Here is a 16,720-nt window from a genome sequence, read left to right as displayed (position 1 = left end):
GCTTCCATTCTTAAAGGCCAGAGCTTGAGAAGGAATAAGGAAAATAAGATCCAACTGCAATATTGGTACAATTTTAGGCAGCATATATCAAAGAGAAGAACAATACCACAAGTCTACCTTAAATAAGAATAAAACAAGTCAACAAGAAATTAGTATTTCCAATCCTTAATTTTCTTAACCACATCCAAACCCATTTTTTTAGATAAGTTATTTAACAGAACAACACTTACAGGTTCCTATTTAGATCACAGTGGTATTTCCTGGACACAGCTGACATACAGGCTGAGACACAGCCCCTTCTTCAGGCAGCCCTCAGTCTAAATGGATGATGTTTACTCTTTTCATCTGTACAATGAAGAACTGAAGCAGAGAAAAACAAATGACCTGCCCAAGAACTCTGCCTACATCACTTTTATCACTCATCATTGAAGCATTCAAGTCTCTTTTGCTTTTATGTTGAACAGATCATCAGACAAAAATTATACATGGCAAACAAATCTCAGAGTCTGAAAACTGAACCTAGATTATCTAGATGTAAGCTCCGTCCTCTCACCTCACCCTGAGGACACCTTCCTCTCAACAGATCTCCCGTGATGTGAAAAAGCATTGGCCCTAAATAGTGATATACTGGATTCCGAGAATTTACTACTAGAGAGCTTCAGAATCAAACTGAAATTTCCTATCATTAAGAAGAAGTAGTAGCAGTGACAGAAAGCAACAAAAGTGTTTCTTTAAGTGACAGGACTGACATTTTTGTGATTTGAAACTCTCTCATTGCTAGGATTTTAAAGTGCAGACATTTTATCATCAAATTGGAACCCAGCTGGCAAATATCAACAATATGAGAAACTCAGCAGAGAAACAGTGACCCCATTATACGTTCAAGAGCATTACTGTTTTAGCTCAAGTCTTTTAATGTATTGCAGGAGTTTCTCTTTTGATTTTTCTCAGGAGAAATCCCATGAAGATTGCTCTGTGAAGCTGTATTGCATGATTGGACACACTGGATGAGTTTAGGAAAAGCTGCAGAGCCAGCCTCAGGTTCCCTATGGACTGATAATCCATAATCACATATGTAATTACTCAAGACTACAGATGAAATCCTGGCTCCAGCAAATTCAGTGACTAAATTTACATTCAAGGGGTCAAAACTGTAGCTTTGGCTCTTCAAAACTGTTCATTTAGTTGTGACATATCTACTACTATATGAAAAATGTAAAAGCCCACATGACAACAAACTGAATTGAAAAAAAGCAAATATGATATTTCAGATCAGTTTAGGGGATTGGTGTGCTCCAGAGGAGTTTGTGATGAAGTTAGTGCTGTCTGTCTGCTATAACCAGCAAAAAAAACCACATAATGTATTTAATCTTCTCAACAGAACTGACATCGTGTGTCTCAGTCACATTAAACACATACTGCCTAGTAATTTAGCAACATCCAAATGGTTTTCAATGCTCATGAAACTGTTGTCTGTGATCTTATCATGAGGAAGTTGAAAGGCCACAAGGCGACTGAACTTTGAGGGCTGAGCTTTGTATCCTAAGGCACAGATACTGATCTACACCATTGTCCCTCATAGAACAGCTGCATGTGACAAAAATCTTTCTAAAATTATGTCACATTGCAGAGTGAACTTTAAGTTGATTTTGACTCTGTCTCTGCATTCCCCTCTTTGTTCTGCTGCAGCATCAGAGGAACCTATTTCCTTAACACTAACATTGTCTTGGGCTGTAATTCACTCTGTGGTTCTGTTACATTATTGAACTCAAATATCAAATAGCTTTCCTTTTTAAAAATAGAGTTCAGAATGTCTTGCTGTTCTTATGTTTGTCTGCTCTGCCAAGAACAATTGACACACCTTTACTTGTTGTCTGGGACTAAATGAGGAAAAAACAAGCTAGGAAAACCAAAATCAGAATGGGATAAGCCTTGGTAGATGGTAGCCTACAGCACAGTTTAACTAAAAATTAAATGCATAGAGAGTAGTTGTTTATGAAATGACATGTGACACTCAGTATTACTCATTGATACCAAAGGAAAATTTCATCTAACAGATACTTCCTAAAAGGGATCTTAGAATTCCTTCTACAGTCACTTATGTGAGAAAAGGAAGTTTATACAATGTGAAAAGGATTCACAGACATAGAAAACCACCAAATGAATGACTCCATGCAAGCCCACAGAGCAAACTCCAGAAGCAAGAAGTCATAGGAGAAGCTAGGTTTGAAGATTAGAAGATTAAGTCTGAATTGGGATATATTGAGGAAGGTGCCAGTGGTTATGCTCATGAAAACCTACAGAAATCGAAGGGCTGCATTAGTCCAAGATAGGGTACCAGATTTGTAATGAGACCAGATGCAGTACATATAGACCTATTTCCTGAAAGAAGGGAGACAACTCTCAAAGCAGGACTATAACAAAAAATAAGAGACGTGCTGAGAAAATATAAATACTAGAATAAGGCAAGCATGTCCAGGCATCATTGCCAAGCTCAGTAGATATGTTACAGAGCATACCTACACTTCATCTGGCTCCAAATTACTCCTTCTGCAGGCAATAAAATTACTGCAGAAATCCCAGAGAATAAACTGAGTTAACATCCCGTTAAATACAAAGGACTTCAATTCAAGGTAAGGGCATGCCCATATTAAGCTATCCCTGTGAAAATTGGCCCATGGGTAATATATATCAGTTCTACTGACTTATGCTCTCGAAAAAACAAAAACCCAAAAACAAGGAAAAAATAAAGACAGACTTGAGATGCTAGGGAGTGAATTCCATGAGGTGGAATTTCTATAAGGTAAGAAAGGATCTGTGCTTTCAAGCATACTTAAACAGCACAACATATTTTTCCATAAATGTTCTTTCTACAGTTAAATGCAAATCCCAAGGGAGCAAGCCAGGAATTTGTTATTTTGTGTATTTTCTTTTATCGGCAATATGATCCCGCCCCTGCCTTTCCCCTCCCCACCCCCGCAACCATCTCAGGCAGTTACGATTTTATACCTCCAGTTTGTTTTGCCTGTATCTGACTCAGAAACTAGTACCACAGAGAACAGCACTGTTGCTGGGTTGATTTGTTGCCCTAATTTCACAGAAGACAAGATCATTTAAAAAGCTTATTTCCATAGTTTTGGCTTTTCTAAACACTTCAACTGCAACAGTTGTGCACCTCTGCACAACTCATGGGTCTGCTCATGTATCTAAATTCACTACTCCTCCAGGGACATTCATTGAGAAAAAGTTTTCTCTATGGGGAAAAAAAAAAATCTTTGTTGTCAGAGGCACTTAGTTGATCTTGGCTGTTTTTAAGTTGACACAGCTAAGCACAAAGGAGGAGGACAAGAGAAGGAAAGAATGGCAGGACGAGAAAACACACAGATAAAAGCAACAGTCTGAAGTTAGACTTAGATTGTCACATATTTGCTGACAACTTTAGATGCCGAAAGGGGGATGATTCTAGTAGGGATGATTCTCTATAGTCTGTGCTCCCACATTGCTCCAGTGTATTATCATGAAACAGTGAGCAAAAATGAAAGCAAGATACTTCCAAGAAAGGATCTGTTCTTTCTCCCTTTTTCTCCTCCAGTGCTTGTTAGACCTCTACATGAGCTCAGCCAATTCACAAAATACAGAAAACTTTCAGCAAGAAAGAAGCTGTGTAGTCTTCTATTATTTTGATGAGATAAGGAAGCTCATTCATACACAGGTAGACATGCTCTTGGCTGGAGTAAGATCACTGCAAAGCAGCTACCACCACACTACCACTCTAACTCCAGAGACCTGGCAGTGCTGTTAAGTGTGAAGCTATTATAGGCTCCCAAAATGAAAACTCGCTCTGCAAAGACACAGTACTATGTAAATACCAACAGTTGCAAAGCTTCCATTACATGGATTTATATATTCACAACTTCTGCTTGTTAGGGAGCTAGGGAAAAAGTCAGTTGTTCTGATTTTACATATCAGCCAACAGACAGAACCAGCTTTTAGCCAATCAGAAACCTTTATCGCAGCCATTCCTTGCTGTCAGGATCACAATTTCAAAGACATGCAAACTGAGTTCACTTCATTTGCCATACCAGCATTTCCTTGTAATACAAGAATGCTTGCTGTATCACTTCCACCCTAACCAGCCCTCAAAGCACAGTGGGAAAAAGACGATCTATTTGCATGAAAGAGCAACAACAGAAGTTTAAAAACAAACTAAAACCACACCACCACAAAAACCCAGGAAACTGCAATCTGTCTAGAACAAAACCAGGGAATTGACTTAAGTTTCCAGAAGGGCTCCAGTTCTGCCTCCCACTACCAGGCTTTTTCAATCATTTTGAGATACCAAGATTTATCATTAGAGGGCACTGCTTCCCCCAGTAGAAAATGGGTTCTTCTCAAGCAGATAGATATTTCAGACATCTGGAAATGGACATTTACTACATAACTGTGAAGTCCTGAAACTAGGGTGCAGCTGGAATTCCATTTTCACATTTGCATTTTTTTCTGCTCAAAACCACTTCAGGAATGTATAGAATTTTCAGTCCTGAATCCAAACTCACTGAGGCTGAAAACTCAATCACTTCTACACTACCAGTAAGAATAAATGTAAATTCTGGTTTTGTATCCTCTAATTCCTGCTGTCCTTTTCCTATAAAGTGCCTTAGCAGATTTTTAATGGGGTGAAGATAGAAAGTAATTCTCACCTTTTTTTGGAAAAAAAAAAAAAAAAGGTGTGAATAGAATTGGACTCTATCCATTTAAGTGTCCCAGGACCACACATTTTAATGCTACGAAGCGTAAGACAAAGGACACCCTTCCCTCCTGCATACATACCTTTTCAGAGGATATGCTTGAAAACCACATGCCCCTATACAGATATATTTCTTCTACAAGATCAGATGCTTTACTTATATAGAAGAGTTTTAAGAGAATTGAATCTTTCAAGGAAAATGGAAACACCTTCCATAATCCACACTTACATACTAGGAAACTGTGTGTGTATGGCCGTTTCAGCACATGGACAACATTCATGTTAAAAAAGCCACAGCCTTTCCGGGAAAGGCATTAAGATTCATTTCCTAGAACTTTTCACTCTCCTGGCCTCAGTCATCCTGCTGGCTTGCACTTCTGACAAACTTCCTGCATCTCTTCCTCCAATCTAAACAGTTTACTTCTCTTCCTCCAATATTAATGAAAACAAAACCAACTTGGGCAGAAACTTGAAGTGTCAAGAGGAAAAGAAACTTCCTCTGAGAAGAATTAGAATACTAATACAGTTGTTAACATCCATTTTGAAGGGTAAGGGTTGAAACAGTATGTTTAAAGGCCTAAAATTTCAGCTTGGGATTTCTCTGCAAGTGCCCTGGGCTTAAGCAATATTATTTTAAATAAATTAGATAAGGGAATTCTCTCTTGACTAACACTGGAACAGATTTAATAAAACTAAAACTGCTGATATGAGACTGAATGAAAAATCCCATGGCACTACTACTCTAGAATGAAAACTAGACCTCTGATTTCCAGACAGCCAGGTACTCAATTGACATGTCATTCTTCTACTCAAGGAAGCCAGATAGATATCTAGTAGCCAAGGGTTTGGACAGGCAAAATTCTTCATATGTAATTGAATCCAAATTTATAAACTAAAAGGTCAGATGGACTTCTTCACACAGACATACTTCTAGAGAAATTTAAGAATGCTTTTCACCTTCTAGAGCATGACCATAGCTACAAGCCTGCGAACAGTAGGAGTTAACTAGAGGAGATGAACCATTCCCTCAATAGGAAAAGAGAAAGCAGAGGAGGTTAAAGAGTATTTTTATAGTTTAGAATCCTCTTAAACCTTAAAATAATTTGCATTAATTCAATAATATGTACACCATTCTGATTTAGCATCAACGTGATCAAGTTTTTCAACCACACTGTACCAGCGCAAGCAGAGGGATAGCTATGAGAACAAGTTAAATGTGTTCTCCTTAAATAAGTATTTCAGGTATTTTTTTAAAGAATACATGCTTCCTCAGGATTTTTGTTTTAAGAGGTGCTTTTTTTTTCCTCTTTTCATTTGTGATGTATAGTACCCACAAGGGCAAGGCATTTGGAGAACTGATTTTTGGATGGACCCACACACAAGTAGAAAGCTGAGCTCATGCTTAATGACTTCAGGATCAGGACCTAGACCCCTAGTTTAACTCTTTTCACATGACCTAGTTCTCCACTCAACCGAACAAGCAATCCCTTCCCAATCTTTTCAAATGCTACTTCAGCACTTCATGAAGTAATTAATTAACACAACTAATGGCATTTCTGTACTAGGTTTTCCTTATTAGGATACAAATGCAAATAAAATCTGAATAGTTTAAAATAAACAACGATTTTCAAAGCTACAGAGCTGCCTGAATGCTGTTGGGTCTACAAATAAGACAACACGATAAACTTGTGTTTCATTTGTCCTCACACTGGGGTGAAACTTAAGTCCAAGATGGAAAATGAGAATGGTAGATGATTCATCCCATTTCCCACCCAAGAAAACTTTGAAATATAGGTCACATAGCCACAGTTCTGTGATATCAGCCGTCTTCTCTACGGTATTTTTCTAAGTTAGAAAACTTTAGAGTAGGAAAACATGTGTTATCATGTCTAGTATGATTTGTACACCTACCTTTTCCTCTTATTATCTTTCAAAACTGTGCTAAGAAATATTCTAGCAGCATTTACTTGTCATTACTTTGGTACAAATACTTGAAAACCTGCATTGCACAGGTTCCCATATGCCAGCAACACAGACTTGAGCTTCAAACTGTCAGAAACTTTAATTTTTTTATCTTCAGATACATAAACTATCAGTGTCAACACATAAAATGATAAAAACCAAAAGACCATAGCATAAAAATGACAGGTTTATTAATATAAGCCATAAATCAGTTTATATAAATGTTATTCCTAGTATTACATAATGGATGTGGATCCTTTACCACATACCAAAATGGCACAAAACACTCAAAATCCAGAGATTTTGCAATTAAGAAATTTTCTGAATATATTCAAAGAAGTTGAAGTTTAAAAATTCCTCAATAATAAAAGCAATGAGGAAGAAATAAGCAGTAAAACTGCATGGTTCACAAGCAGAAGACTTCTAAGGCAGAAGTAACAGAGAGGCCTCACTGTACACTGTCTCCAGCTTTGGACTAGTTAGTGTCACATGGCAGCTATTCTTCAGGATTTCCCTATATTCATGCTTTTTTTTCCTATCTCTATCATTTCATAATTGGTGTTTTACAAGATGTCCACATCACTGTAAATCTGTGCAGTCTGTCCCAAACAACAGATAATATCTGAACTAAGTGTGCTGATACAAAGAAAAACTAGTCATTAATCTGGCAATCAAAATAATGAGATGCAACCATGGATGTAACAAAGACATGGTTTCTTACAGAACTGTGACCTCAGAAAGAGCACCACTGCAGGCAGAAGTCATCCAAACTCCTCCACAGAGGCTCTATACCCAAAGTACAAATCTTATGAGGCTACAGTTTAGCTCCATACTGGCAAGCAGAAGAGAAGTTATACGATAAAAATATAGTCAGGGAACAGAAAATCAAGTAGGAGAAAATAGGTACAATACAGAAGGTTCTTCAAGGAAAAGAAAACAAATAGGGTGGTAGGATATTAGAGAAGACAAAGGAAGATGACAAGAATATCCAGAAAAGGGATGAAGGAGACTCATGACATTTTCTAAGTTACTCAACTGGGGAGCAAAAATTACAGGAAAGATCCTGATAGCAGTTAGGTATAACTAAAGATCTCTGAAGTTCTCATCACTATAACTACTTTCCTTACCTTTTTCAGAAGCAGACACACTTAGAGTGAAGAGGGGGAAGGGGTATATTATTTCCTTTCAAAGGTTAACAGGGAATTGGCCCCATTAAAATCTCAGACAAGAAAACAATGCTAGTCATAGTTCTTTCATGAAAATGCAGTTAAAATTGAATCAGACGGATTCAATGTTGAACAATTTTAATGAAGCAAGTGGCAAACAAGTACAACAATTTCTTAAAAAACAAAGGAACTCCAAATTTTAATTACAAAAACATTGTACAGAAAACTTGGCATCTCAACAATTCCAAACACATTAATCCAGCAAACGAATTTTGTTTTCTTCTATTTCTCTTAACATTTTTTAAGTGACAAAAGCATTTTATCTTGGTCTTCTCCTTGACATTCACTTCATTTCTCACTTTTTTTTTTAATCAGCCAACACTGAAAAATGTAAACTGAAGTGACATTCAGAAAACACTGGAAAGACAAAATCCATTTTTATAGGTTAATCAAAAGGGTTAAATAAGAAACTTCTTAATGAGACAAAATATCATCTATCACATCACTGGTAAGTAAGAACTTAAGTCTTCCCCCAGATGCTTTTCAACAGATATACTACCTCCCCTCCTTCCTTGGGGGAAAAAACAAGAGATTTGTCAGCCCCTAGATAAAAATATCAACTTAAATTTCCAATCCAATAATACTTGCATGCTACTCAACAGAGTGATGTATTAAGCAATACGCCATGACCAGATAGCTGCATTGAATTTATGTAAGCAGGGGCAGCCTGCAGTCTTCGGTACCTTATTTACAGTATGTGTATGTCACAGTCTGGAATTGCATCTTACTATCATATTACACAGCACTTGCTGGAGTCTTCATGGCATACAACTCGGGGTAATAGGTAAGATGTCATAAACTGAACTTTAGAATTTTGTAGATCAATTTTTGGCTATGCAGTGCATTGTGGCCACTCAGATAAAAGTAAAATATCACCAGGTAAGAAAAAAGAAAACCAAGGTACACACAGGAGCGGAAGGTATTGGTACTTCTGTGGACATCATTAAGCTGTAGGATTTTTTCCCCTCCTCACACAGTATTTGTTATAGAATCCACTAAAAAAATTCAGGCCAACATCAGTTGGCCTCATACATGCTAAGGAAAGCAGAGATTAATGCAGGAAATTGAGGTTCCTGTTTGTGAAGTCTTGAAAATGAGACTGAACACAAGAGAAAGGAGTTTCCTCCCTGAAGGAAGACTTGAATTTACATGAAAATTCTGCTGCTTGGTTACAGCCACAAGCCCATGAGTAAGCAGAGACCTGACATACAAGGTGTTGACCTGGAGATGGCTTCAGGCAAGCATGAAGCCCCTATGTAAAGTGTGGAAAAAGAAGAAACTGCTTTTTAATCTTCAAATACTTGCATTACAGACACATTTAAGTGATGTTGGACGCAACGCACTCTAGTAATGAAAGCCATCTCCAATTTACAGCAGGAAAATCTTCAAACTTTCTTGAGGAGCAAGGAGATTGTCATGTGAAAGAAAGAGCATTTCAATCAGTACCATAAAGCCCAGGGATGTTGTCCAACAGGTGCTCAACCAAAGTCTGAATTAGCAATTAGATAGGAACCAAAGGCCAGCAAATGATTTGCATAAGTTAGTGCAGACAGTAAGTGCCTTCATCTCTGACAGGAGGTGCAGTGTTGCTCAGCAAGATTACAGACTCTAACATGCAGAGTTCTACTTGATATAAGTGAAAGGCCATTGAGGTCACACTGGAACATAATATGCTGAATGCTACAGGCTCCACAGGCTGTATTTTTTAACTGTACAAAAGGTGAAAGCACTTATGGGCTGTAATGTAGAATTCTGCAGATTGCTATACAGACCTAGTTGCTAATAACCTTCTCTGCTCTAATAATGCATGCAAAAATACATATGCTGCTTCCAGGCATATTGCTTCTCAGCATTGTGATCTCAGAAGGGCAGGAAAAAAGTGCCATTCCCCTGCCCATGTCTCTTTTATAGAATACAACTCACCATGAGATTGTACTCTCAAAAACAAGGCAGTAACATTAAATCGAACTGAGCAACGTATCAGAGAAAGGGCAAGCTTTGTGCTTTTAGTCTCAAATGGAGATTCCTGTCTTCCCTGCTGAGAAGATATAACAATTCACTTTCTATCTTGAATACCACTGACCTTTGTGGTAGTAACATGCTCCACCAAATATTTTCAAGAGTTAACAGGAGATCTTCAAAGAAGAGTAGGATGCTAGCTGCAAGACAGATGCTTGAAGAGGGAGGAGAGGTGAAGTCTGTCTCATAGCAGAACCAAGTCACAAAGCATCAACCACAGCCAGACTCTAGCAAGGAGTAAACTCACATTGAAGAAGTTGCAGGATAACACAAAAAAACCCAACAGGATTTTGCTTAAGAAAAGCTTGTATAAACATAGCAGACAGGGTCAGACAAGACAGTGCACCAAGACTGCCTATTATAGCAGAGAACACAAGCGCTGCTATCCAGTACTGCAAGTATCAGATAACAAGATCAGAAGAAGGAAACTAAAGTGGAAAAAGGTAATCCCACAAGATAAACATGAAACCAAAATAAAAGACACCAGAAGACATTAGGTAACATAACACATTAAAGTTATTATTACAACATGTAGGCTGACTTCATTTCACCAACTCCAAGATTTCACCTCCATAGTCAGCCAGTCCACAGAACAAATGCATCCTCACACCCAGCAAAATTATTAAGAAACTGAAGATTGCACCAAAGTTGCATGCTCTTAAATGTTTACACAGAGGACAGTTCCAAATGTTTACTGGGTGGTGTCAGTGGCTTCTTAAGACCTTCTAACGCATTGATTCATCTGCCTCACTGACAAACCACAAAGGCAGAGACCAGGACAAACCTGCAATTCTGCCTCATATCCCTAGTCTTTCCCTCATGGCTTCTTATTCCACACTGGCCAAAAAAATTTCATAAAGCATCCCTGGGTCACAAGACCTGCAGACAAAACAGAAAATTAAGTGTTAGAAGACTAAAACCTGAGAAGACTAAAAAGGCACCGTGACATTTTTTTGGACGATTTATCTGAAAACACAATGTTAAGTATAGCAGAGAGAGAACTGTAAAGAACTGATAGATCTGTAACTTAATTCCTGTTCCCATGCAAGGAATAGTGATAAATAACAAAAAGCTTGCTCTTCTCTCTGATATACTGTTTGCAAAGAAGTTCTATTTATCATGCAGTACAGAAAAACAAACACTCACTAGTACAGTCACATAGCCGCTAAATGTAATAAACTAAGCCAGCAAAGCACACCTCAGTTTTGTGAAGTACAGTAGTTTTCCAGAGTATTATAATAAGTAGATGTTTCTATGAAATGGATTTGTAATGTCTCAACCTCAAAGATATCATTTAGTTGACAGAGACTACATTTAGGAGAATTAATATACTTCATATGCATGTTAACAAAGGGACAATGATGATGACAGTTGGCTGATACAGTTTATCGGATGCCAGCTGAACCTTTCTACCCAAAGCTTTCCTCTTTTAATATGGAAACTTTTACTTTTTTCTAGGTTTGCATCCAATAAGGCCCAACCTTCTCCCTTTTAAGATTTTGTCACAAAATATAATTAGTGCCAATTGAATGTCAGGTGTAATTAATAGCCCTAGGAATTACTTGATCATTATATCCCATTACATGCATGTCTTTATATAATGAAACTAGGTGATTATTAATCATGTTTTTAATTGCTTTACACTTTAGCTCCTGAAAAGGGGGAAAGTATTGGTGGTAGAGGGAAGGAGGAAATGGAGTCTTTTTTTTCAACTATTAAGTGGAAGCAGTTACAGTTGAAACCAAATTATTCAAGAAAAAAATATTTGCACTTTTAGAAACACAGAAATTGTTCATCATTGAGGAAATATGAATCCACTTGACCTAAGAACCAAAGTATAAATTTTAGTAGCCTGGAGATACAATATTTCTGGCAAGGTGCTTAAAGGACAAGCATCTGTTTCAGGGCCTGGCATGCCCTAATAACTGATTGATGAGAAATTGCTTTCCCTCATACATTCTATAAAACCTCTCCATCCCCTGATTCTCTTTCTGAGCTTGAGTGCTAATTGAAAACAGTAAACAAAAATGAGAAGGTTGTTGAACTACTGAAAAATCCCAGACCTGGATAGACAAGCTGTTCCCTTCATAAATAGCAGCAGTAAAGGCACTTCTTTATTCTGCTGGGAGCTCAGTCATCTCTTAGAACTATAGTCCGTTCCATCTGGCTACCCTCTGGAAGGACAATGATCTTTTAGCTTAAGCTGCAGGATAATGGGGAACATGTAATTAACTGTTCTACACAGTATCACAAAAGGTCAGAATCAGAAAGGATAAAAAGCCTTGTCTTCATATATATAATGAAGCTTTCTTTGCATTTCTAAACACCATTCAAGACAAGTACAGTCGATCTCTACATAATAAATGCCTAAAGATTGCAGGTATGCATACAGTTGAAATCAAAGTAGGCAAAATCCTAATGGCTCTCTAATGCTGTGCATTAGGGGGGAAGTGGGGCAGTAAGTGGTGAGGGAAATGCAAAGAACAGTATTGCAGAAAGGTTGGTATTGCCTTGCTGATTCATTTTTCTACTCAGTTGCCTATTACAGTTTTCAAAGCTGTTAAACAGGAGCAAAACCACTCATCACCTCAAAAATATTCAAAAGCCACATGATCATTAGTCTCAAACAAATGAAATGTATAACCTGGGCAATACATCAGTGCTTCATTTACACGTAAACCTTCATAGCTAGAAAAGCTTGACTACAGCTGCTACAGAGCAGATAGTTGTAGGTATTAAGTCGATAACAGAACTGAGTTCACCTCTAACCTCTTTAGAAAAATAAAATTTCTCTGTGACCATCAGATTCTACAATTGATGCAGAATTTTAAAGTTTTCCTCACTCAAGAAAGGCGCCTTCTAAGTTAGTCACCCTGTCACTAAAATGTAAATAATATTTCTGTCAGTGTTCTTATTCATCTTAAATGCAATGAATAATAGAACAAACAGCTATTTATGTCTTTATACAAAAGATCTTGGAGCTAAGGGGCACTTAATGAACCCTTTAATGCTGTTAGATATTTTCAACCTCATTTGACTTGCATTAAGTCAACTTGCTCCTGTGGCTCCGAGGACAAAAGCTTTTTGACTGTATAATACAGTGATCAGCACAAGAATCAGCATCAGAACAAGTGCCAGTAGTACAGAGTAGATGCCAAACAGGAGCAGCCTAAGAGCAAACACTTACCCAGTCATTAGCGTTCAAGTCTGGTTACCACATCTCTCACTGTGGCTATGAGGTTCTCATTCTCCTGTGGGTTAGCCATAATAATACCGTGCAGCCTATTCATGTAGGCATCAATAGTTTCCATCGTGGGTGTTTCCCCGCTACCTATAGTTAACATAGTAAAAATGAGCCACGGAATATTTAGAAGACTATAGCGAGTCCCAAAAGTTAAGACTAAGTGAAGGGCAATTTGTGCCAACATGCAAACTGCTATAGGAGATGATTCTGCCATGCACTGCCACTTGTGACAGGTTCTGTAAAACAATGTCCTCCTAACTCCACAAAATGAACATTTCCAAGGATATCTGCACTAATGAAGCATGGTTTTCTTTGATTTGGGTATCACAGTTGATTATAACAAAGTCTTTCAGCTGGCCATTCATAATATCAAGGTGGATTCCCTGGCATCTGATCATACAGAAGCAGCCTTTCTTTTAATCAAAAAACTTGCAGGTCCTGTCTTGTCTATTCAGTAACATTTTCACAAGACAAGTGGAGGAATGCAAGGACTGAATGTGCCCTGCTTTATTAGGTAGAGAAGATGGGTTATTAAAAAAAAGCCATGTTGAAATAAAGCACTGACACTAAACCTTCCCCTGCATGCATTTAAGCTCAGACACAGTCAAGACCACAGAACTACAACAGCAGGTCACATGTTGCAAATTCACACTAGCACATAAAACATTAACAGTTAAATTCAACATGTCAGACAGGAAAAAGGTCTTACCTGGTAGCGGGACTGCAGCAAAGCTGGTTGTGAGTGCTTGGCGTAAGGTCTCTAGATGCTGTTGCAGCACTGTGTTGCGGCTCCGCTCTTGTATCACGTCCACCTCCAGTTTCTCCACAGCAGTACGCATGCTCTCAACATGCTTCTGCAAGGCAGCATTCCTCTCCTCAAACTCCATGTTGGATTTACGAAGCTGCCGCAGTTCAGCTTCACGTGCTGCAAATATCAATTCATTCCCATATAGTCAATAAACTATAAACCCATATCTGTGATTCACTGCAATGAAGCACAATGTTCTAGAGTGCTTAACTGATGATTACAAATGGTGCAGTTTCGGTTTATAGATGAAAAAGCGTATCATGGAGCACCACAGGGGTCTACAGTAGTACTTGAAGAGCCTTAATTTCTAGAGAGATAGACAAATTAGAAGATATTCAAAGCATCAGAATTGAAGTGAATAGGGGAACTGATTAGAAAGGAATACTGCAAGACTGATTTCAAACGCATTATGACATAGCTTAGCATCAGTGGTAGGGGGCTCACAGGCACAGTATCAGCTACAAAAATACACTTCCATTGATCATGAGGAAAAGTATCTGAATCTGCAGTCTGTTCAGTCAAGAAAGTCTCCAGGAAAGTTGGTAAAAAATCCTAAACTTTTGGGACATAAAACCACAAAAACCAAACAGAGTGACAGCTGTGTAGCTCTGCAGAGAGAGACCTGGGTGTCCTGATTGATAATGAGCTAAATATGAGCCAGCAATGTGCCCTTATGGCCAAGAAGACTGTGGCCTGCAGGTCAAGGGAGGCTCTTCTCCCCCTCTACTCTGCCCTGGTGAGGCCTCATCTGGAGTCCTATGTCTAGTTCTGGGCTTCTCAGCTCAAGAGGGACAGGGAAGTGCTGGAGAGAGTCCAGCACAGGGCCACCAAGATGATCGGGGGACTGGAACATCTTTCATACGAGGAAAGGCTGCAGGAACTGGGGCTGTTTAGTCTGGAGAAGAGGAGACTGAAGGGAGATCTTACTAACATTTACAAATATCTAAAGGGTGGGTGTCAGGAGTTTGGGACATCCCTTTTTTCTATAGTAGCTAGTAACAGGACAAGGGGTAATGGGATGAAGCTGGAACACAAAAAGTTCCACTTAAATATAAGAAAAAACTATTTCACTGTTCAGGTGAGGGAGCCCTGGCACAGGCTGCCCAGAGGGGTTGTGGAGTCTCCTTCCTTGGAGGTCTTCAAGACCCGCCTGGACATGTTCCTGTGCGACCTGATCTAGGTGAACCTGCTTCTGCAGGGGGGTTGGACTGGAGGATCTCTAAAGGTCCCTTCCAACCCTACCATTCTATGATTCTATGATATTCAGAGTAAAAAAGTTAAAATACTGCTAACTAGCCTGAATCATCATCATGCTATAACCTAGGTATGTCTTAATCCTACAGAACAGCAGATCCATCTCAGACTGGCTGCAATTACAGCAAGTGGAGCTCAAACATCAGAAACATTCTCCAAAAAGTATAGTTTTGGAAGAAAAAGCCAGGAAAAACTGCTGTTGCAGGCACTGTATATGTAAAGAGGTAAGATAATATCAGAAACACACGTTGTCTATACCCAAAGTCATTAATTGAGCTGAGATGGGAGGAATGCAAGGACTCTTCAGTTGAACAACATGTGGCAAAAACTTTGGAAAAGCAAAGACAGGGCTCTGCAGAAGTTTAACTTACCTTTACTATGATTCAGGAATTCTTCTGTGAAGATTGGAATATCAAAGACAGATCTCTCCTTGGTATCTGCTTCTTTCTACAAAGAGTATCATATAACTAAATATTGTTTGCTTTCAGGAATTGATGAATTTCTTTGATCAAGAGAATAGAAAGAGAAGGAAAACCAAAAATTGAGGCAGATACAGAGCTGGATATATGTGAGACACTTCCAACTCCTACTAAGAAAGGCCAAAGTGTAGGTCTTGGCTTTTTAAGACATAGATTGAATAAAAGCCAATTATAAAGAAATATCTTAACATAATAAAATAGATACCCTTTTGCCGTAGTGGCATTACATATAGGAATCATTATGTTTTAAAACTATCTGAATTAATTTCTATTTTTCACTGGAAAGCATTTCCTCATCAGTCAACTGATGCATTCTGAAATAGTTTATATAGGAATATTAACAGAGAGCAAATGAAGCAAGTAAAAGGCACAGTAAGTTCCACAGTTCATTCTCTCTCACTACCAAAACAAAAAAGTAGCCCAGGAAAAAGAACAGCTAACGGAGAAATAAGCAACTTTTCCACATGTCTGCTCCAAAAGAGACAGGAGCTGCACAGCACTTCAAGCAAGTCACATCTTTTTTGAAATGTTTAGATGGATGTTGCCACTCTTCCCAACCTTCTATTATTTTTTTATTTAGTACTTGAATTGTACATAGCAACACTTTTTGAAAGTCATCTCTATGTACAATATTTAAAATTAGTTCAACACAGAAACTAAATCATGAACACAAGTCAAGTAAGGGAAGAAGGAAAGGTTTCTTGGACTTTATGGTATTAGACTCTCTCGAAAACCAATTTCATCAGACCATACCTGCTAATCACAAACACAATAATAACAGTCAATGCAGATAAGTGAAAATAGCAAGATAACCAAAAATTATAGTCTTGGTTCCAGGAATAACTTGAGTGTATACTTCTGAAAAACAATCTACATCTTTTCTGTTTGTTCCTTGCCTGTGCAGGATAATATTTGACTTCCTTGCAGAAAATATGTAAAATCCTATCGGGTGATAAGCATGTGGAACTTTACAATATAAAA

At 38.2% G+C, this 16,720-nt stretch overlaps 1 protein-coding gene across 6 annotated transcripts in view; it reads right to left on the bottom strand.

Moving 5' to 3' along the window:
* Window positions 1–8,030: 8,030 nt before the first annotated feature.
* Window positions 8,031–16,720, bottom strand: part of HMG20A (high mobility group 20A) — a 48,725-nt gene continuing 40,035 nt past the window's right edge. For all 6 annotated transcript variants that reach the window (XM_062000315.1, XM_062000309.1, XM_062000311.1 and 3 more), the window contains 4 exons: window positions 15,632–15,707; window positions 13,908–14,123; window positions 13,142–13,285; window positions 8,031–10,833 (listed from right to left, as the gene is read on the bottom strand). In XM_062000315.1, coding sequence (XP_061856299.1) covers window positions 13,149–13,285; window positions 13,908–14,123; window positions 15,632–15,707 — 429 coding nt within the window. In that variant the 3' untranslated portion in view covers window positions 8,031–10,833; window positions 13,142–13,148. The remainder of the gene's footprint in view (window positions 10,834–13,141; window positions 13,286–13,907; window positions 14,124–15,631; window positions 15,708–16,720) is intronic.

Source organism: Colius striatus, chromosome 7 (assembly GCF_028858725.1).
Source record: "Colius striatus isolate bColStr4 chromosome 7, bColStr4.1.hap1, whole genome shotgun sequence".
NCBI classification, from domain to species: domain Eukaryota; kingdom Metazoa; phylum Chordata; class Aves; order Coliiformes; family Coliidae; genus Colius; species Colius striatus.
Note: the sequence above shows the minus strand (reverse complement) of the source record. Positions and strands in the feature narration are given on the sequence as shown.